Consider the following 23,166-nt stretch of genomic DNA (forward strand, 5'->3'; position numbering starts at 1 on the left):
GTTGGATATAATAGGCGTAATGGGCTTTGTGAACACCTGGGTGTCAGCCTATGCCCCTTGCAATTTGAATTATCTGAGCTACATAACCAAGATGTATTATATACTGTATATGCACATAAACAGTGGGCAGGTTTTTGCTTCATGTACAGTACCTTCAGAAAGTATTGTCGTGTTCCCGGGGTTAACACCCCTGGGGACGAATAGCCGAACGAGCTTAAATTCCGAGGCGTTCAGTCAACAATGGCGGACCTTCTTCATATGCGCGAGTGGGGGGGGGGGGGGGGGGGGGGGGAGGGCAGCGAGGGGTAGCGAAGCTCTTACCTGCACGGATCCCTCTGGACGTCGTCTTCGGTAAGCAACTCAACCCGACACTGAATTCAATTGTAACAATAAAAAGGTTTATCAAAATAAAGGCCAGGAAACAAAGAAATGCACAGTAAACTAAAATTCCTAAATGGAGCGCTCCCATACAGACTCGTATACAACACAAGGGGATGATAATATAAACTGAAATAAAAATGTAGTGTACTCAGCTTTGAGCAGCTCTTGGACCTCGTCCATTGGGGCCCCGCGTCCCTGCACGGCAAAGCATGCCTTGGTGCGCAGTTCATCCACCCGCCAGCCGCAGCACGGGTCTCTGAGTCTGTGTGTGGGAAAACAGGCCTTGGCGCGCAGTTTGCTCCTCCAGCAGCCGAGCACGAAGCGAGCAGGCCATGCCCCGTCCACTCACCATCTGCTCCACACAGCACCGCGGTCTCTCAGCGCGGACAGCCCCCCGCACCGTCAGCACCAACGAGCCAGGGAAAGGAAAATGCGGCCGCTCGAACCGATCTCCCGGACCAAAATGCGCCAATGTCCAACTGCACAACACCAATGTCCTTGGCTCAAGAGGTCGGAAAATGTGAATGTTCGCAATGAAATCCAGAACCAAGAAGAAGACGAAATGTGACCGCTTTCCGTCAGCTCGGGACCCAAAGAGAGAGATATAAAATGGCGACTGCACGCGATTAAATACAGAAGCAGAGAGAGAAAAATGTTGGGACCCCAAATCTTTTGTACCCAGGGCTCTTACGTCATCCAGTGACGTCCATGCACGCTCCTATCAGCGAGTGCCATCTCATTGCTCTATGGCCGTCCTGACCAATGGTTCTTCAGGGCATGGCCTCATGGCCACTTGCCAGCCTTTGTGATCACCCGGTCGGTGGTATCAGCGGTAGTTGAATGTCTTGTTTCTTTCTACTTTCATTTAGTGTTTAGTTTAGGTGTGGGGTGCATGGCAGGTGTGTGTGTGTTATAGCGAACAAAGGAGAAATCACACAGGCCATTTACATACAGGGAATTTACCATTAATTCCTAACTAATTAACATAACCCCACCCCTTGTCATGGGGACAAAGATACACTTATGACATCCTGTCTAACGGGTCCCTACTTACAGTCACGTGAAAAAGTAAGTACACCCCATATAAAGTTTTGACTTTTTCAACATATTTCAACATACAGCTATTTGATCTTCATTTCAACAATATTGATAGATAAAGGTGATATAATCTATCTATAATTCCAGTAATCTCTGTGTGTGTGTATGTGTGTATGTCTGTGTGTTTGTCTGTGACCGCTGTTTCTCGACAACCACGGGTCCGATATACTTGAAACTTGCCAGGTATATTGCTGGGGACCCGAGGATGTGCCTTTTCAACGTTTCATATTAATCGGACAAGTAGTTACCGAGCTATGTCCAAAAAACGATTCAACCAATCAGAGAGCAGCGAGCTATCACGTGTGCCGAACGTGGCGAACAGACTCTGCCTCGGACGGCACATTTGAGAGCGTATTCATTTATTTCACGTTGGCAAACTATGTTGCCGCTATGTTGGCGTTAAACTATGTTTTAAAACTAATTAAAACTAATTTGCGATTCTTTCGCTTTCCTGCGCGTTTGTGCACGCGATGGCGATTTCTTTACCAAACTCCGCAAGCCGTTCGCTTTGGACCAAACCATTTCATGTAAATAGAGGGGGGGGGATTGTCACCGTACTCGCAAGCCGTTCGCTTTGGACCAAACCATTTCATGTAAATAGAGGGGGGGGATATAATTTTAGATATAGATATAGTACGGGCATGCCCTAGTATAACAAATATCATGAAACATTTACATTTTGTAGTCCATTGTATAATTTAAATAAACATAAATGCAAATTTCGCATTTGGAAAAAGTAAGTACACCCCTACATTTATCACTACTTCAAATACCTAAAATTAGAATCAGGTGCACCAGCTCAGGTGAAAATGATTAGAACATCGTTAGAGAGGATCTTGGAGGAACCTGTCTTATTTAAACCTCAGACATTTCGTTTGGTTTGCTCTTTGTTGTTGAAGTGTGCGGCGTCACCATGCCTAGATCAAAAGAGCTCTCTGAGGTCTTCAGAAAGAAGGTTATAGATGCGTACGAGTCTGGGAAGGGATCTAAAAAGATCTCCAAACAATTTGAAATCAATCAATCGACTGTCCGGAAGATCATCTACAAGTGAAGAAGATTCCAAACACCTGCCAACTTGTTCAAGCCAGGCCGCCCCAGCAAGTTCAGCCCGAGAGCAGAACGCAAGATGCTGAAAGAAGTCTCTAAAAACCCCAGAATGTCATCACGGGACCTAGAGGTAGCTCTTGCCACTGTTGATGTCAAAGTGCACGAGTCTACCATTAGAAAGAGGCTGCACAAATTTGATCTACATGGGAGGTGTGCCAGGAGGAAACCTTTGCTGTCCAGAAAGAACATCAGGGCAAGATTAAAGTTTGCCAATGAACACCTCGGCAAAGACCAGCACTTCTGGAACAATGTGCTCTGGACAGATGAGTCAAAGGTTTAGCTATTTGGCCACAATACCAGAAGACATGTTTGGCGAAAACCAAAGACCACAAGAACCTGATACCAACTGTAAAGCATGGTGGTGGAAATATTATGGTTGGGGCAGCTTTGCTGCATCAGGGCCTGGGCAGCTCACCATCATAGAATCCACGATGAATTCTTCATTGTACTACAGGGTGCTTGAGGATAATGTGAGGCCATCTGTCGGAGAGTTGAAGCTCAACTGAAGGTGGACCTTGCAACATGACAATGACCCTAAACATACCAGTAAATCCACCAAGGAATGGCTGAAAAGAAAGAAATGGAGGGTTCTGGAATGGCCAAGTCAAAGCCCGGATCTAAATCCCATCGAGATGTTGTGGGGGGGATTTGAAACGAGCTGTGCATGCAAGAAACCCTCAAACATTGCACAGCTGAAATAATTCTGCATGGAGGAGTGGGCAAAAATTTCTCTCAGTCGATGTCAGAGACTGGTAGACAGTTATAAGAAACGTCTATTTGAGATTGTTTCTGCCAAAGGGCGCAATACCACCTATTAGAGCCAAGGGTGTACTTACTTTTTCCACATGCGAAATTTGCATTTATGTTTATTTAAATTATACAATGGACTACAAAATGTAAATGTTTCATGATATTTGTTATATTATATCACCTTTATCTATCAATATTGTTGAAATGAAGATCAAATAGCTGTATGTTGAAATATGTTGAAAAAGTCAAAACTTTACATGGGGTGTACTTTTTCACGTGACTGTAGGTACATGGGGGGTTTCTTCCTCTTTCTTCGCGACATTCGGAGCACACTATACCATACAATTCTACCTGGACTAAGGTAATCCATTGCCTACCCCCCATAAACTTAACAGTATTTACACCGCTTAACTTCTTTCACATTTTGTTGTGTTACAGCCTGAATTTAAACGTACAACCTCCCTGATAAATATCCTTATTGCCCGGTTGCTCAGTTTGGTCGGACGGCAGCTCTAGAAAGAGTCTGGGTAGTTCCATATTCTTTCCATTTCCTAATGATGGAGCTCACTATGCTCTTGGGAACTTTCAACACTCTTGACATTGTTTTATACCCTTCCCCAGATCTATGCATCCTCTCAATTCTATCTTGGAATTCTATGTACAGTTCCTTGGACTTCATGGTAGAGTTTCTGCTCTGACATGCACTGTCAACATGATGGACCTCATATAGAAAGGTGTGTTTTTTTTTCTAAATCATGTCCAATCAATTGAATTGGCCACAGGTGGACTCCAATCAAGTTGCAGAGACATCTAAAGGATGATCAAAGGAAATTGGATGCACCTGAGCTCAATTTGAAATGTCATAGCAAAGGGGTTGAATACTTATTGACTCAATATATCTCAGCTTTTCATTTTTAATTACTCTGCAAAAAAATTCTAAAGAAAAATTACACTTTGACATTATGGGGTATTGTGTGTAGATCAGCGGGAAAAAAATCTCAGTTTAATCAATTTTAAATTCAGGCTATAACACAACAAAATGTGAAAAAAGTCAAGGGTGTGAATACTTTCTCAAGGTACTGTATGTTCCCTGGTAAGGCTCTGCATTATTAACACGTGATTAAGATAACCCCTGCCTCCCGCTAACGTGAAATTCTTCCAAGGAGTTTTTTGTGGCGTTTTTCCAAGGCTGCTTCTCATTACAAAAGTAATAATTATGCCAATGATAATATCATAATATTAATATTATTACAAAACAATATGAAGACTAATAATATCCCCCCTCCCTAAGGGGTTTTTTTTTCCTCATTGAACAAACACCAGGTTAACGTGTATAAATAGTATATTCCAGTGAGGTGTTAGGCTTGTGGCAGAAAAACACCTGGGTGGTTGAGCAGGGAGGTAAGGATTGCTATTTAGGATGAGTAGAATGCAAACATTACCTCCACTACTGAAGGTGGACAGAAGTTATCTTTTCACTCCTGTCTGTTTGTCTTTTTATCTGTCTGTCTGACCGTCTGTCTGTGTACAGGATATCTCAAAATGTTGTTGACAGTTTCAAACAGAATTTGGTGAAGAGGTTGGGTGTGTAACAAGGACGAATAGATTCGAGTTTAGTGAAGATTCGGATCCGGATCCAAGAATTCTTTTTAAATTTTTAAGTGATTCTTCTCAATTGAGTAATAGGGCCAAAAACGATATATATACATATATATATATATATACATATATATATATACATACATATATATATATACATACATATATATATATACATACATATATATATATACATACATATATATATATATATATATCAGTCACTATGCGACCTTCATATCATCAGTGGAGAACCGCCAGCAAGGTGTCCCATACAGCTGCTGCTGCACCTTGCTGGGAGCGATAAGCACCGCCTGCCACACGGTAATGTTATCTCTGGTATCCACTCATCATATGGAGTCGACCTGGTTGCGGTTGGAAGTTACTAATAATGGTATCTGTAATCTGGTTCTCCAACCTAATGAGCGGACAACATGACGTCATCGCCATGCATGTCCGCATTGCCTGCAAAGCTCCAGAGGAACCATCTAGCAGTGCGTCATTACGGATTATAAATTCAGATACTGTCACAAGTGCATGCAAAACTCACAGTTACCGACCTGGTTTCGCCCATATTTATATAAGCACGATAGGCCTATTTCAAAACGTTGTGGATGAATTATGATAAAACTTGGTGGATGAGTTGGGTAGGTGACAAGAACAAGCTGATTAGATCTCGGAAGTCTGAATCCAGATCCGGCCTATCAGTAGTATCCAAAACGTAAACTGTTCAGCTGGGCAGAGCTATGTGCTCCACTGAGTTCCATTCTAGTTAGGTATAAAATAACAGGCCTGGAGTCCCACTTGGATCAGCTTAGGGATAAACAGAAGGTATTGAAAAACAATAACTAGGCAAACCAAACGAGAATATGAGAAGGATAGGCTGGGAATATTAAAGTCAGATATTTCTTAGGTACATAAGTGGTAACAAACAGGTTAAGACATGTGTGACCCAATTGAACGATAGCACAAGGAGATTGGCTAGTGATGAAAGTGAGATGGCAGATTTATTAAATAGTTATTTTGCTTTAACATTCACATAAGAATAGTCAGGGGGATTACCAGTAGCTGAGATCATCTACCTAGTGGTGAGGAATGGCTTTTTGAGAAGTTCCAGGTGGGAGTGGAAGGTGTTGAAATGTAACATTAATTGTATCAGACATGACAAGGGATCAAAGGACAAAAAGTAAACTATTACAGGAAGAACTCAAAATAAGAAGAGACGATGGAGAGGAAAACTTGGTGATTCATGGAGGTAGGATTATTACAATGAGAGTAAGACACAATGCTACTAAGACATCAGAGGGTAAACAAGACTAGAGATGACCAGGGAAAACAAGGAATCCAAAAAAGAAAATGAAGAAACTTATTAAAATAATGGAGGGATTATGTTAGTCAATAAATATAGAGGACGAGGACAATACGTCCCGTCTGGACGAGGATGTCAATACGTCTGGACGTCTGGACGAGGCAAGGACGAGGATGTCAATAAATAAAGTGAATTTTACACTCACAAAAGTGCATGTGTGCAATACAATTGTATTATGTATTACATTGCAGGGGCAATTATTGGGCGTCATCGTTGATCACTTAGTACCTGGCTTCGAGACCACTCGTGGCACTAGTATTTGTCTTGTAAAGATTGTTACAGGACTCATCGGGTTTTGCTTAGTTAAGATGTCAAATGGTATGGCATCCCTAGAATGACTACACAATATGCCACAAAACTAGCGCCCACAGATGGGACACCCGGCTTAACATCCATCTCAGGGAAGGCACACCTTGTGAAAGAACGTGAAGCACTAATCTGACAGATCATCATTGGGTCGAGAATCAAAACCCAGGTAGAGGTAAGTGTGCTACCACTGCACAAGCCTGATGGATTTGTTTTTGCAATGTATAAAGATTAAATATTGTGCAAATTATTGTGAAAATATTAAGTCGTTATTATCAAAATAGAACAACTGATTGAAAAGAGTAATACAACAACAACAACATGCATTTTTAAAGGCCATTTTCCCTGCTAGAGCGGGGGTTAGCCTTGCGGTCCCCATGACAATCTTGAAATTGAATTGACAAATTGAAAAGAGTAATGAAGGTACAAAATAAAGAATCCCACCTTCAGGGCTGGCGCATATCTTCGAGAGCAGCACAATGTAGCAGGTGGAATAGAGCACCAGCAGAACTGCCATAGAGAGGGATAGAGAGGGGGGGAGAGAGAGAGAGAGAGAGAGAGAGAGAGAGGAGAGTTGGGTGAAAGGTAAAGCTTTGAGGAAGAGGGTGGAGGGAATCAGCAAATAATATCAGGACACAGGTCAAAGTGTCCTGAAAAGATAAAGAGGTTTACGCAAAGTTCAGTCTACAAATGGTTAATGAGATATGCTTTTGTTTAGCAGTTATCGAATTTTTTGCTACTATTATGTTTTGAGGAATTCGTTCCTCCAGAAAGATCTATGATACATTGGAATGTGGCAAGCTCAAACAAGCCGTTAACAATGGTGAGATGGATTGTTTTCGGGCCTGTATGTGATTAAACATGACGGTGACTTGCTGGAGCCACAAGTTGAAACTTAGAAGAAAATAAATAAAAAAATACAGCAAAGCCCACATAATGAACACGGACTGAAACGGAACAAGTGCACACCTAAAAAAAAAAAATATATATTTTTTTTAAACTTTAACAAATATGCAAGAAGAACACAACTATCTGATGCAGCATGCTTATAGAAGATGTCTCCATTGATAACCTTAAATTCGAATGATTTCATCAATATCTATCTCTTGTATTCTGGAAATGGTGGGAAAATAAAACAAACAAATATCCAAGAAAGTTTGTCGATGGTGAAGAGCTAAACCAATTCGCAATGCCTGTATACTCCTAAACTATGCAGTACTGCACAAAAACATTTTCTAACATTCAATTGTTTAACATCATTAATTCAACAAAGGGGCAACGAAGCCCCTTAAAGTACCAAATCAATCAATCCAATGCACCGGAGCGTTGGTGCTGTACAAGTAGTCTCTTGGCAAGGGTTATACTGGGTGGTTTGACATGGTAACAACACAACTTACATGGTAAGTCCCAGCAGTTATTCAGGGCAAGAATTTGTAATGAGATTTGTTAAGGGTGCCGGAAACACAACTTGCCTTCTTATCGCGAAGGATACCGTGAGATCTTTAAGATCTACCAACAACCAGTGAGTGCTAGGAGACTTGTGCTTGGGCTCAACGGCGTTCCGATGAAATACATTGATGCCTCACACAAAATTTTGTGAAGATCAATAACTATATGCTCAAAAATTATGGATTGACAAGTGAAACATTTATGTAGAATGGACAGAGGAGTGAGAGGGGAAGTATAGTGAGGAGGACACTTTGCTCTCACAAGAAGTCAAACTGCTCATTGGGCCCTTTTGTGAAGAGTAGTGGAACAGCTGCTCGTCCCGTCCTCATATGATCGTCTGAAAGGGCACAGCCACTTGGAGTTCGCATGGCAAAAACCTCTCTCGGATGCAAGGAAAACCTGATCCGCACGAATGGAACGACAAAACAGGGTTTAATCTCTCAACCGGTGTCGAATATGCAAGTGGCTTTGTAAAGCAATGCAGACACCTACTTGTAACGCAGCAGCTCTTTAGTTACATAGATTCAACAGCCGAACCCACTTCAGCAGATCCCAGTTCAATGCCTTCTGCTCCAAACTAGCTCCTGTGCCACTCAGCTGCATTCTTGTGGCTGTAGCCTTTGGGGTTCATTGTTGTCATTAGCAGCCACCGTTTTGTTCTCTTTTTCAGAGACAGTGTCTCTGTCCAAGACAACCTTCTTTACCGAACTGGCAAGGTTAGTTGTTAATGGTGCTCTTCGTTTTTTTGTTTGTACAAGTTCTTCATTCATAGGTTCGTCAGTAGAGTTGACGTCACGAAGTGCCATCTCACCGGGTTCAGAAAACACAGAGGAGATAGAAAGCATGGTCGGAGCGTCGGGAAGCACGGTTGGAGGGTCGGGAGGCATGGTCGGAGCGTCGGGGAGCACGGTCGGAGCGTCGGGGAGCACGGTCGGAGCGTCGGGGAGCACGGTCGGAGCGTCGGGGAGCACGGTCGGAGCGTCGGGGAGCACGGTCGGAGCGTCGGGAAGCATGGTCGGAGCGTCGGGAAGCACGGTTGGAGCGTCGGGAAGCACGGTCGGAGCGTCGGGAAGCACGGTCGGAGCGTCGGGAAGCACGGTCGGAGCGTCGGGAAGCACGGTCGGAGCGTCGGGAAGCATGGTCGGAGCGTCGGGAAGCATGGTCGGAGCGTCGGGAAGCACGGTCGGATCGTCGGGAAGCACGGTCGGAGCATCGGGAAGCACGGTCGGAGCGTCGGGAAGCACGGTCGGAGCGTCGGGGAGCACGGTCGGAGCGTCGGAAACCACGGTCGGGCGTCGGGAAGCACGGTCGGGCGTCGGGAAGCACGGTCGTGCGTCGGGAAGCACGGTCGGGGTGTCGGGAAGCACGGTCGGGGTGTTTTCTTTTTTACAGCCCGCATCAGTGTGTCCCAATTTGCCGCACTTCGTTTGTACAAGAGGCTTTGGGACCAAACCTTTTGACGTGTCCGAAGGATCCACAAAAGTAGCACGTTAAGGTGCCTGACGAAGCAAAATTTGATACTCACGATTGTTTACCGATATTTTAAACGATATGTTTTAGTCCTGTATGGTCGCCGTGATCAGGAGGTGCCAGCCCGATGGTCCGAATGCCCAATGGTCCGAATTCAACCAAATCTTTGTTCAAAGGAATTGAAGTTATATGAATCGAAGAGTCAAGGTGGCAAAACAACCAACGCGAAGTCAAGAAAAACTCACAAAGCACAAGATAAATGGAAGCTGCATTGATGAAAAGACGTCACAGATGTGACTCATGAACAGGATTCAGTGTTTACACATTCACGGGAACGAGTACTATTGTCATGCAAATGAGGAAGACGAAAATAACGCCGATAACAAACCGGGCCTTGGAGACCCGTAGGGTGTGAATCAGGAGTAGTGTTATGAATTGAACTTTCGGCTCAAAACTGAACGATTTTTATTTTTATTTTTACAAACAACACAGGAATATGTGTCATCACTTTATAGAAGCTTCCAGGAAAGGTCATGCAGATCAACGTTTTCATAATAAAGTTATTCCAAAACAAAAAGCTGCAGGGCCTCCCAGGCCCATAGAGTGCATTATCGGGTTACTGCCATTTTATCCTGAGTTTATTTCTGACAATATAAAACAACAATTATAATCGTTTCGAAACACTAAAATTATCCAATGTTTTTGCAACAATATTATAAATTTCTGACAAAAAGAAAAGAGGAAAAAAAATGAAATTTTCATAGGCCAGAGACAAACCAAAGTATTAATCTTCAGGTAAAATAAGATCCAATTCACTTAAAATGATTTTTGCATTTAGAGACAGATTCATACATGAAAGAAATTAAAAAGAAAGAAAGAAAGAAAGAAGGAAGGACCCAAAATAGTACATTTAGTAAGGAATATGATTGTACCTAACCTAACCCTTACCCTAACACTTTTTTTCTTTTTCGGACCATTGGGCCTGTGGCCCATCGGGCCCTTTTTTTCTTTTTCGGACCATCGGGCCTTCGGACCATCGGGCTTAGGACCATCGGGCGGACACCGATTAGGAAGCACCATGAATACCTATCTGCGGAAACTCATAACATGTTTCACTCGTTCATCCAAACATCCGAGAGGAATCATCGAGATTCGTGAAACAACAGTTCAGTACCGGGACAGAACAGCCATTAGTTTATCATCGGTAATAAACGGAGCAACATTCAAAATAATTATTTTCATCGCCGGTGTACCATGACGAAATGCCCACATTTCAATGATAGACGGGTACTAACAACATCGTGTACGAACAACTCGTCCGACACGAAAACAACAAACTTTTGGTTCATCCACGACGTAGTGCGGACATTTTGATCGCCAATAACGTTTCCTACAGTGAGGATAATGTCCTCGGTAAGAACACCTTCGGGAGGGATGCACACGAAGGCATGTTTCCTTGTTAGGTTCTCAAAACCTTCCTGTCGTGCACGAACATTCGCCATAACGGCAATGACTCACCTTTCCACCTTGACCAGGTGGAAAGGACACAAAATAAATAAAACCAAAATAAAATAATAAAGTTCTCACTAAGCGAGTAAGGTAAACAGCACCGACGGAGCAGGTAAACTGAACCGAACGGGTCTGCTCTCACCTTTGGGCTCTTTTCTCACTCTCTCTGTCTCAAAGGAGGGGAAAGAGGGACAGGTGGTAATGAAGAAGGAAGGTAAACAGACATGACAAAGGCACAATGGAATAAGCGTTACGCCCAGGTCCCCCATCGGTGAAGTGATGTGAGTTGACAAAGTGGAAGACGCAAGGCGGCCATCTTGGATTTTGACGTGGCGACCCAATTTTCAGTAGCGTTCTTCCTTATGCCTAGATACACCCACACACCAGATTAGACGTGAGTAGTTCGTTTATATTTCACGATATTTCGCTCACAAGTTTCAGACATACATGGTGGTGGCCATCTTGGATTTTGACGTGGCGACCCAATTTTCAATAGCTTTCTTCCTTATGCCGAGATACACCCACACACCAGAATAGAAGTTGGTACTTCGCTTATTTTTCAAGATATTCCGCTCACAAGGTTCAGACATACATGGCGGCGGCCTCCTTGGATTTTTGACGTGGGGACCCAATTTTCAATAGCGTTCTTCCTTATGCGTAGATACACCCACCCACCAGATTAGAAGTTAGTAGTTCGTTTATTTTTCAAGATATTTCGCTCACAAGGTTCAGACATATATATGGTGGCGGCCATCTTGGATTTTGACGTGGCGACCCTTTTCAATAGCGTTCGTCCATATGCCTAGATACACCCACACACCAGATTAGAAGTTGGTACTTCGCTTATTTTTCAACATATTCCGCTCGCAAGGTTCAGACATACATGGCGGCGGCCATCTTGGATTTTGACGTGGCGACCCAATTTTCAATAGGGTTCTTCCTTATGCCTAGATACACCCACACACCTGATTAGACGTTAGTACTTCGTTTATTTTTCAAGATATTTCGCTCACAAGTTTCAGACATATATATGGTGGTGGCCATCTTGTATTTTGACGTGGCGACCCAATTTTCAATAGCGTTCTTCCTTATGCCTAGGTACACCCACACACCAGATTAGAAGTTGGTACTTCGCTTATTTTTCAAGATATTCCGCTCACAAGGTTCAGACATACATGGCGTCAGACATACATGGCGGTGGCCATCTTGGATTTTGACGTGGGTTGCACCCACACACCAAATTCAAATGCGGTCCTTCGCTTATGCACGCACGTACGCACGCCTTGACGGAGGGGAAAACCATAGTCCCCCTTTCGCTCCGCGGTGCGACGGGGGACAAAAAGGGAGGGTGGGGAGAGGACGAAACCAACACGAGCAAGGAGCTACAACACGAGCACACGCCGTCTTGCCACGCCCAACACAAACAGCCGAGGGAGAGAGAGAGAGAGAGAGAGAGAGAGAGTGTGAGCATGAGAAAAGAAAGAGACAAGAAGGAAAGGGCCAGTCCATGGGCCACTTTGACAGTGATCGGCACTTTGACAGTGACCGCGCTGACCTGACGAATCCGGGCAGCAGGGAAGAATGGGGAGGATTTGGCCCACAACTTCTGTTGGGGGGTACAACCACCGCGAAGAGGCGTCCCCGATAGTTGTCTGAAAGAAAGTTATATCTGAGAGTAAGAGAGAGTGAGAGAGGGGGAGACAGAGAGAGACATAGAGAGACAGAGAGAGACAGAGAGAGACAGAGACAGAGACAGAGAGAGAGAGACTTTTTATGTCCTTTTATTACAAAAGTATAAAAAAACCAATAAATGATGATTCATAGAGAACAATCTCAACAGTTGCACACGCATTTACATGATAAATAAACAAATTATCAGCAAATAAACAAGCAAGTATTAAGGAAAACAACCACATAGTAAATACTAACTGACCCCCAGCTATTTTGCAAAATGCATCTCTCACACACCACTGCTTCTCAAAGAGTTGTACCTCAGAACAACAACAAAATTCCAGCTTTACTCTTGAAACACAGAGAGCTTTAAACATTTCCAAAACATCTGTACGATACAAATCATTCCGTATCTTTGATTTCCTGGTCTTATATATCGCCAACTTGGCTTGCGCAAGAAAGAAATGAATTAAAATTGTTGTTGGGGAATTGATCCGCCCACTAGGGCCAAAAATAAAGGCAAGAAAATCAAAAACAAAGGAAAACCGTGCAAGTAACATTTTAAAGAAAACAAAGGAGTTAACCGGTCACAGCGTACATACGCATGAGGCAAGGTTTCAGTTTATCCACAAAATGGACATTGCTCACTTATCGCTTGCGAGAAGCGGTGAATTAGGGAATTTGTGGGCAGGATCCAATGAGCAATTCTCCATTGAAGATCCCCAACACGTTTCGGCACAGGGTGTTTATAGTACCACCCCCAAATAGGGTAAAGGGGAGGGGTATTCGGCAGGACTGCAGGCCATCTACAGGGTACAGGGGAGGACAACGAAGGAAAAAGGATTTTAAGCATTGCACATACAGGGTCTTTCGATTGCTCCCAAAAAAGGATAGAGAGCGGCCAAAACTAATCGGTTCCAAACTGAGAGAACCAGATAGACAAAGATTGGGGAAGGGTGGAGAAGATTCAGAGGTGGGTACGGGAGGGTTGCTTGCCCAACCATTTGAAGCACAGTAGATGCGAAGCACCATTTTCAAAAAGCTGTCAACTCTGCGACATGATCTAATGCCAACCATCGAAGCCAGAGCGATAGCACTGATCCACCTGTCATTGGTGGCGTTTTTCAAGTAACACACTTTTGTTATTGAGGCGTTTATAAACTTTTGAATGAAGGTACTTTCATTCACCCACTCACCAAATACAGAGTTGTGAAATAATGGTTCGTTGAAGAATATGGATCGAACATAAGTCGAGGGGTCACGGAGACAGGTAGAGGCTTGCCATGCATTCAGTAGGCTTTGGTAAAAGGCAGGTAGCATCGATAGGTCTATCTTGGTCGAGTCCATCAGGAACAGCTCCTGTGCAAGGTCCAACTTCCCCGCTTGACGTAAGATGCAGCTGGTAAGCTGTCTCCAGGCCAAACATGGTTCAAACAAGAAGCGCCATGTTGTTCGGAGGCGGAAAGCCATGATGCGGCACTTGACATTGACCAGCCATTGGCCACCCTCTGCAGTTGGTAAGTTCAGAATCTCTGGTCTCAGACAATGCTTTCCGGACCAGAAGAAATGGGTGATGCATTTTTGTATGTCCTCCACCAGAGTTTTGGGCGGCTGCAGGGAAAGAACATTGTGCCATAACTTAGTGGTGACCAGACTGTTGATGACTAGTACCCTACCTCGGTAGGACAGTTGGCAGAGCAAGTTCTTCCATTTCAGTAACAGTACTTCAATGTGTACCAACAAGCCTTCCCAGTTATGCCTCACAAAATTCCCAGGGCCAAGGAACACCCCGAGGAACTTAATCCCATCTCTTCTCCATGATAGATTGGCAGGGAGAGGAGGAGGGAGAGGAAATAGGGGAGCAGGTAGGGGGTAGGTAGAGGGTTGAAGCCACAGCGCTTCTGTTTTTTGTCCAATTTATCTTGGCCGATGATGCCCTGCTGAAGAGATCCAATGCACTCATCATCAAATCAATGTCTTCTGACTGTCTGATGCAGACACAGATGTCATCTGTATGAGCAATGCTTTTTAAGGGGTGGGTTCCAAGGGTAACACCAGACAAGGACTTCTGAAAGGTATTTAAGAGAGGCTCAAGGGATAAAGCGTACAAAATTCCTGACAGAGGGCAGCCCTGCCTGACCCCTCTCCCAACACAAAAGGGGGGTACAAGTTCATTGTTTATCTTTAAGATAGCCGATATGTTTGAATAACACAATTGTATAATGGGATAGAAAGTGAGGTCCAAACCCAAAACGTTTTAGCACTTCAAAAAGATATGTATGAGAAACACAGTCAAAAGCTTTCTCCTGGTCGAGGAAGATCAAGCCACAACTTTCATAATTAGCCTCACAGATTTCAATGACATCTCGGACAACAGAGATATTATCCTGAATATTGCGACCAGGAACACAATAAGTCTGGTCCATGTGTATAATGTCTCCCAGTAGGGGTGAGAGATGCAAGACCAAAGCCTTTGAGAAAATTTTAAAGTCCGTACACAATAGTGTATGGAGATGCCAGACGAATGATGCCCGACGTAGAAATCGGTTTCTGAGGTTTGGGACATGGAATGTAGGGACAATTACAGGGAGATCAGGAGAAGTGGTGGAAGTATTGGTCAGAAGAAGAGTGGACATATGTTGTGTGCAGGAGACGAGATGGAAGGGAAGTGGTGTGAGAATGGTGAAGGGAAGGCAGGGACAGAAATACATGTTTGTGTGGCAAGGGTGCCCAGAAGGCGTGAATGGTGTTGGTGTCCTGTTTTCTGAGGAGTTTGTAGACAGTGTGGTGAGTGTGACTAGAGTGAGTGAAAGGTTGATGATGGTGAAAATGATGATTGGAAAGCTCTTGGTGAACGTCATCTCGGGATATGCTCCGCAAGTTCGTCGAAGCGATGAAGAGAAGGACAAGTTCTGGTGTGCGATAGAGAAGCTGATGGAAAACGTGAAAGATGAGGAAGTTGTTGTGGTGGGAGGAGACCTAAATGGACATGTGGGAAGGAGTATGGACGGTTTTGAGGGAGTTCATGGGGGTTACGGATATGGTGTGAGAAATGGAGAAGGTGAAAGGATTTTGGAGTTTGCTGATGGAGCTGATTTGTTGATTTGTAATACCCAGAAAGAGGATAATAAGCTTGTTACATACAAGTCAGGTTGGTCGACGACAACCGTTGACTACCTGCTGGTGCGTAGGTGAGATAGGGGGCACCTCCGGGACACAAAGGTGATCCCGGGGGAGGAGGCTGTTTCACAGCACCACTTGGTTGTCTGCGACATAAGGGTGAAAGGTGTGAGGAGAGCTCGGCAGGTGAAGTACCAACCGAGAATGAAGGTGTGGAGGTTGAAAGAGGCGACAGTGAGGGAGGCATTAAAAGAGAGGCTGAGTATGGCAGAGGATGATGTGGTTGAGCTTGAAAGTGGTTGGATGTCAATGAAAGATAGTCTGTTGGGAGCCGTTGGTGAGGTATGTGGATGGACAAAAGGACCACCGAGGTACTCGGAAACATGGTGGTGGGATGATGAAGTTGGAAAGAAGATTGACGAGAAGAGGAAGAAGTTCAAGGAGTCGCAGAAGGTGAGGGGTATGGGGGCAGAAAAGGCAGAGCATGAAAGTTATAAGGCAGCCAAGAAAGCTGCAAAGAAAGAGGTAGCAAAGGGGCAGGAGGCATGTAGGAAAATGTTCGGAGAACGCTTGGATTTGGAAGAGGGTCAGAGAGCGGTATTCAGGATTGCAAAACAGATAGCGAGAGAGGTTTGATGTGATGGGGGTGAGTTGCTTGAAGGATGAAGTGGGATAAATCGTTGTGGACCCAGATGGAATTAAAGGAAGATGGAAGAGATATATGGAAATACTGTTGAATGCAGAGAATGAATGGGATGGCAACATAGAGAGTAACCCAGTTTTAGGACCAGCAGAGAAGATAACCGAGAAGGAGGTTGAGGAAGCGATAAAAGCAATGAAGAGTAGAAAAGCGGGAGGGCCGACGGGAGTTGTGGGAGATATGTTAAAGGTAGTGGGAAATTGGGGTGTGAAGAGAATGACAGAGATCTGCAATCTGGTGGTGAAAGAAGGCCGCATTCCAGTGGCTTGGGAACTGAGTACCCTCATCCCTCCAAACAAGGGGAAAGGTGACCCTCTGGACTGTGGCTCGTATCGAGCGATAAAGTTATTGGAGCATGGAATGAAGGTATTGGAAAGGGTGTTGGAGAGGAGGACAAGGAAGAAAGTGAAGATTGATGAAATGCAGTTTGGATTTATGCCAGGAAGAGGAACGACGGATGCGCTTTTTATTGTGAGGCAGTTGCAGGAGAAGTACATGGATAAGAGGAAGCAGTTGTTTCTTGGGTTTGTTGATCTGGAGAAAGCATTCCACGTGAATTCCACGTGGGTTCCACGTGAAGTCGTGACATTGGCATTGAGGAAGTTAGGATTGGAGGAATGGTTGATCAGAGTAGTGATGGCAATGTACAAAAGAGCGCGCACAGCTGTAAGGACGAAGGACGGGAACAGTGGTGAGTTTGAGGTGAAGGTGGGAGTGCATCAGGAGTCGGTACTAAGTCCACTACTATTTGTAGCTGTGATGGAGGTGCTGGCTCTGAACGTAAAGGAGGGTTTACCGTGGGAGTTGTTGTATACAGATGATCTGGTGTTGATTGCAGAAAGTATGGATGGACTGAAGGAGAAGATGAACAAGTGGAAGGAATGTATGGAGACAAAAGGTCTGAAGGTGAATATCAGAAAAACGAAGGTGATGGCAAGTGGTAAAGCATGTGGTGAGGTGGAAAGAACTGGGAAGTGGCTGTGTGCTGTGTGCAGGAAGGGTGTCGGAGTGAATTACATTCAATGTACAATGTGCGCTGAGTGGGTTCATCAAAAATGTAGTGGTCTGAGAGGGTCATTAACCAGTGTGGCAGCTACATTGAAGTGTAAGGTGTGCACAGAGGGAGCTGCATATGGAGGAAATGTTGAGTTGGATATTGGAGACGGCGTGAAGCTGGAAGGTGTGAAAACATTTTGCTACCTCGGAGACATGCTGAATGGAGAAGGTGGATCAGACTCGGCAACGGTTGCAAGAGTGAGATGTGCATGGAAGAAGTTTCGGGACTGAGTGCGTGAGTGGCGTGCTGACGCGGAGGGGAGTGTCGTTGAAGCTGAAGGGAAAGGTGTATGCTGCATGTGTGAGAAGTGTTATGATTTATGGGAGTGAGACATGGGTAATGAAACGTAGAGCAGCAACGAAGGCTGGAAAGGGTGGAAATGCGAATGGTTCGGTGGATGTGTGGAGTATCGTTGAGAGAGAGGAAGACAAATGATGAATTGCGAAAGATGATGGGAATAGAGCCTGTGATTGATGCTGTGAAGAGAAACAGTTTGAGATGGTTTGGTCATGTGTTGAGGAAGGATGAAAGTGACTGGTTGAGAAGAGTGATGGAAATGAATGTAGAAGGAAGTAGAGGATGGGGAAGACTGAGAAAGACTTGGCTAAAGATGGTCGAAGAAGAAATGCGGGCAAGGGGGTTAACAAGGGGAGATGCAGAAAATAGGGCAAAATGGAGAAGATTGTCATGGGGCCCACAAGGCTAACCCCTGCTCTTGCAGGGAAAATGGCCTTAAAATGCCTGTTGTTGTTGTTGTTGTACACAATAAGGACACTGGCCTCCACTGTGATATGAGCAATAAATTTCCCCTTTTCGGAAGCAAAGTAAGCACAGGTCTCCTGAAGCTCAGTGGAAGTTCACCCTTCTTCAAGCTCTCCAGTAAAACCAGAAGCAAATCAGGTCCAATCAAGTCCCAAAATTTCTCGAAGAACTCCACTGGCAGACCATCCAGGCCAGGTGATTTCCCTCTGTCCAGGCTTTTAAGGGCAACAGAAAGTTACTTAAGCGTGAGCGGTGACTCCAGATCCGTTCCTTGCTTTGGAGTTGGTGTACCGACACCATCAAACAAGTTCGGAACAAGTTCGGCATCGACATCTGTTGCCTGGTAAAGTGTAGAGAAGAAGAGTCTTGCGTCCTTAATTTCTACAGGGTTGGTCGTGATTGAATTATCAGGATGTTTCAAAGCAGTAATTTGGGAATGAGGAAATTTTGTTTCAAAATCAAAGAAAAATCGGGTCGGAGAATCCAGGAGGTAAAAGTGCTGAAAGTGTAGTCTCGTTAGCCCTCCTTGGGTTTGATTAGAAATTATATTATTAAGAAGAGACTTCTTCTCACATCGTCTTCATTTCTTTTGGGGAGTAGGATGGGTTTTTTAATTTGTTTGAATCTGGAGAATCTCCTTCTCCAGCTCCACTTTCATTCTGCATTCTACCTGTGTGTTTAGAAAACAAAACTGCTGACAGAAACTTTTAATTTGGACCTTTGTGTTGTCCCACCACAATCGCTGGTCCTTAAACCTGGATTTTGGAGCCTCTCAGATTGGACCACACCCTCTCAAAGGCATTCCTGAAGGAGGGGTTATCTAATATGGAAATGTTCAGTTTCCAAAAAGAGTGGCGATTTGGAGATAACCCTACACGGTAACTCATGGTAATGAGGTGATGGTTGGATAAACCAGACGGGAAAATTTCAGTGGTAGGGGCGAGGTTGGCAAATGGCAAATTTATATAAAATCTATAAAGCCTGGCGAGGGCCACTTGATTATTGGCAACCTTACACCAGGTAAATTGATGGGTGCCTGGATTTTGTATCCGCCAGATATCTTGAAAACCAAAATCTCTTATTATTTTAAATAACAGTCTGGCTGGTCTGGGGTGAGGTTCTGCGCCATTCCGACCACACTCAGGTTGCAGGGTGCAATTAAAATCACCGCCTATTATAATGCACTTCTGCAAGTCTAACTGCATCATGTGGAGTCGTAACCTGTCATAGAAGGTTCGTCGGTCTGTGCCCTTTGAAAGGCATAGACATTTATTGAAGTAAAATTTATGTCTCCATCAACAAAATCCAGTGAAGCTAAGTGACCTGGGATTATTTCCTGAAATGAGAGTTGGAGCGGGCAAAAATTGGGATTAATTAGAAAGGCAACTCCTGCTGCACGAGAGGTTGAATCGCTAAAGTAGCCGGCCTTTTTCATCATTCGATTCCATATAGCGTGAGACGATGGAGTAGAGTGGGTTTCTTGTAAGAAAGCCACATCTAGTTTCCGTTGCCTTACAAGGTTGACAACTTGGAGCATCCTCGACTGGCTCGCACCACCATTTATATTGAGGCTACCAAAAATAGTCATGGAGATGTAAAAGAGGTCAGGAAAGGGAAATATGCGTATCATCCTTTTAGTTCATTTTTTGCCTTAATGTATTTCTTAAGCCCACTGCATTGGGGTTCCATGAAATTGTGGTCACTGGGTCGGCGAATAATACACCTTGCCGTTTCAATAAACCCACATAGATCAGAAAAATGATCTTTTATTTCAATATATATTTTTCTAAAAGACTGGTTCAGAAACTTGAGTATTTGCGATGGTAAGATGTTGGAATCACTGTATGTGGGGAATTCCTCAATGTCATAGGATTCCTCCTCAGACATGTCAGAAGCACTATCTGGGACCCCTGGCTCTTGAGACGCCAGAATACTCTGTGGTGTGCAGGTGTCATCCTGCCCTGTTTCTGTAGGAACAGGTTGAGGTGGAGGTTCCACCAGAACCCCGGGTAATGTGGGGGGGGGGGGGGGGGGAGGAGGGGGCGATTCTGCAACCTGTTGCACAATTTGAGGTTCTTCTTCTGGACCAATCATTGTGCTCAGGTACATTTTCTAAATTGGCCGGTACAATGACTATTTGATTTGAAAGATCGCTTTCAGATGCGTCAGAACACTGAGGAGTCGAAATTTGCTCTTTTTGCCCCCTAGTCGAATCTCGACCCAACTCGTCATAATCCGCACAAGGATTTAACATAGTTTGCACTCCAACCTCACCTGGAGGTAGCGCATGCAACTCCTCCACATTAGGCTGAGGGTCCATATCGGCAGCAGGCAGAGGATCTGCATTCACATTTAGCAATACTTCATATCGATTACTCATCGATGTTTTATCAGGTGGTACTGAGTCCAATGCATCGGAGTCTCACACCACCTTCTTTTCCTTACGGGGTGGAGGGACATTCCGAGGTGTTTTCCTCTTTCTCCAAGAGGAGACGAGTGTAAAACCATCCCAAACGTTTTCTTTTTCGGAGGTTTTCGATGTCGATGGTACGTTTTCTGTCACATTATCAGAGGGTGTTGTCTGCTCGGCTACTGCGGGGGCAATTTGTGGAAAAAACCGTTTTAGATGGACAAAGTTCCCACAGCCGAAACATTTTAACGTTTCCATGGACGCATATACCTGGTACTCGTGATTATCCACACGAAACGGAAATACCGCGTTGAGCACCTTGTCCACATTGGATGCAGGAAACACAATGTATGCCTGCCGCCGGAAGGACATGATGTGTTTAGCCTGCTCGTTGTGAGACCCCAGAGATAACATCGTCATCTCCGACACTACTGTACCATACCGAGAAAGCTCTTTTAAAATTAAATCGTTTTTCAGGTACAATTCAGTATTCAATTTCAATATTCAATTTCAGGGTACAATTTGATATCAAGACTTTCACGGCTGGGGTGTCCAGTGGGGAAACCAGGACAAAGTGTCCATTCTCGGTAGACAAACCGGTCACCACAATTTCAGGTACAAGCTGCTCTTCAGCCACGAATATCACCAGGCGTTTGTTCATCCGTGAAGCGGCACGGATTTTCTCGAGCCAGATTATGTTACCCACCGCGTCTTCCACGGTGACCTCGTTAGGAGGAACGCAAACCACGCCATGTTTCCGCGTCAAGCCCTCAAAGGCCGCGTAGCGGGAACATGTCGACAATACGATGACCGGAAAACCCTCGGCCTAAGCCGAGATGGATTTGGGGAGGGTGGACAGCTTTCTGTACCAGTAGGGGGAAAAAGGGGAAAAGCGCTACTCGGCGTACACCAGCACGAGCGAAACTATCGCGAGGAAACACACCTCTCAATGAGGAAACACATCTCTCAATGAGGAAAAGAGCGAGAAACCACGACAACCCGTCAGATTGCCGATGGGCTCACCCCTCGACCTCACCGAAAGGCGTGGGCGCTCTCTCCCTCTCTGAATTGGGACAAAACGAGCGCCTTTTGGCTTGGTCCGTCGTGTCACTTGGCACCAAGACTTCCTGCTCCTCTTGCATGGGCCACTGATGGCGTGAAATACCTTGGAGTGTTCTTGGGTAATGACGCCACAGTAGCAAAGAATTGGGCTGGTCTGTTGGATTTTGTTGAAGGAAAACTGCAAAAATGGAGAAATCTGATAACACAACTGTCTTATCGTGGAAGGGTCTTGGTGATCAACAGTTTGGTGGCCTCTACTCTATGGCACAGGTTCTTTGTGCTGCACCCTCCGGTAGTGTTGCTTCAACAGCTCCAGAAGTGCTTTGTGTCTTTCTTCTGGGATGGAAAGCACTGGTTGCGACCCGAGGTCCTCAGCTTGCCCCTGACCGATGGAGGCCAAGGCCTGTTTGACATAAAGAGCCGGTTAATGGCCTTTCGACTTTCGGTTGCTCTACGCATGCTGTACATGCACCCCTCTCCACCTTGGATCGGCGTCGCTCGTCGCCTTTTGCAGCAGGCGGGGAGACTAGGCTATGACCACGCTATATTCTTGATGGATCTCTCTCATCTTGATATGTCTCCCCTCTCTAGGTTTTATCAGAGTGTACTAAACGCTTGGCGAGCTCTAACGACAACAAGAGCTACGCATTCGTACACAAAGCAAATGTTCTTGATGGAGCCTTTGTTTTACAATTCAATTTTCCATGATATGCCTGCTGATAGGTGTCTCGTTCATGCTTTGTCGCGAAGAACATAAAATCGGTCGCCGATCTTTTAAGCCCAAATGGCAGTTGGATTGGAGCTGATGCATTGGCAAGCCTGGTTGGCGTGCGATCCTCCAGAGTTGTGGCACGCATGTCACGCTGTGTGCTTCATACCTATGCACAGCTTGCACCTAACTGGGAGCAAGTCCAAGCAGACAACGACCAAGGTGCTTCTCCTGCTACCTTTCCTGAACTTATTTGCAAGTTTTTTCTTGCCAACTCTCCTCCTTGTACCCCCTTTAGCATAGGATTCAACGGGTTTCCTAAACAAAAAGACCTCTATTTGGGTTGCGTAAGTTTTCTTTTACAAGGGCAAATGACACAGCAGAGGGTTCGATGGAGAGACCTCTTACCTTGTTCCCCCCCATATTTTCCTAATTGGAAAGGATTCTATCATCCTCCTGTGCCGCCACGACATGGCGACTTCCAATGGAGACTTGCACACTGGATCCTCCCTTCTAACCACTTGCTGCACCGCTTCTCAAGTCTCCTGGCAGATGAACGTCCCTTTTGCAAAAGGCCTGAAAACCTCTTTCATATTTATGTTGAATGTCAACGGTTGGCTCCTTTATTTATTTTTCT

General features: G+C 44.8%; 1 protein-coding gene and 1 long non-coding RNA gene across 3 annotated transcripts in view; both read right to left on the reverse strand.

Annotated features, from left to right (window-relative positions):
* Nucleotides 1–8,668, reverse strand: part of LOC137429078 (microsomal triglyceride transfer protein large subunit) — a 91,134-nt gene extending 82,466 nt beyond the window's left edge. Inside the window, exons 1-3 of one of the 2 annotated variants that reach the window (XM_078775670.1) lie at nt 8,552–8,668; nt 8,321–8,458; nt 7,055–7,120 (exon numbers count right to left, since the gene is read on the reverse strand). In XM_078775670.1, the coding sequence (XP_078631796.1) occupies nt 7,055–7,120; nt 8,321–8,339 (85 nt within the window). In that variant the 5' untranslated portion in view covers nt 8,340–8,458; nt 8,552–8,668. Of the gene's footprint in view, nt 1–7,054; nt 7,138–8,320; nt 8,459–8,551 lie in introns of those variants that run through there. The other variant, XM_078775672.1, reaches the window with a different exon arrangement.
* LOC144891704 (uncharacterized) overlaps nt 1–23,166 on the reverse strand; it is a 1,032,708-nt gene that overhangs the window by 985,667 nt on the left and 23,875 nt on the right. The gene's annotated exons all lie outside the window — the stretch shown is intronic.

Source organism: Myxine glutinosa, chromosome 4 (assembly GCF_964187855.1).
Source record: "Myxine glutinosa chromosome 4, kmMyxGlut1.1, whole genome shotgun sequence".
NCBI lineage: Eukaryota > Metazoa > Chordata > Myxini > Myxiniformes > Myxinidae > Myxine > Myxine glutinosa.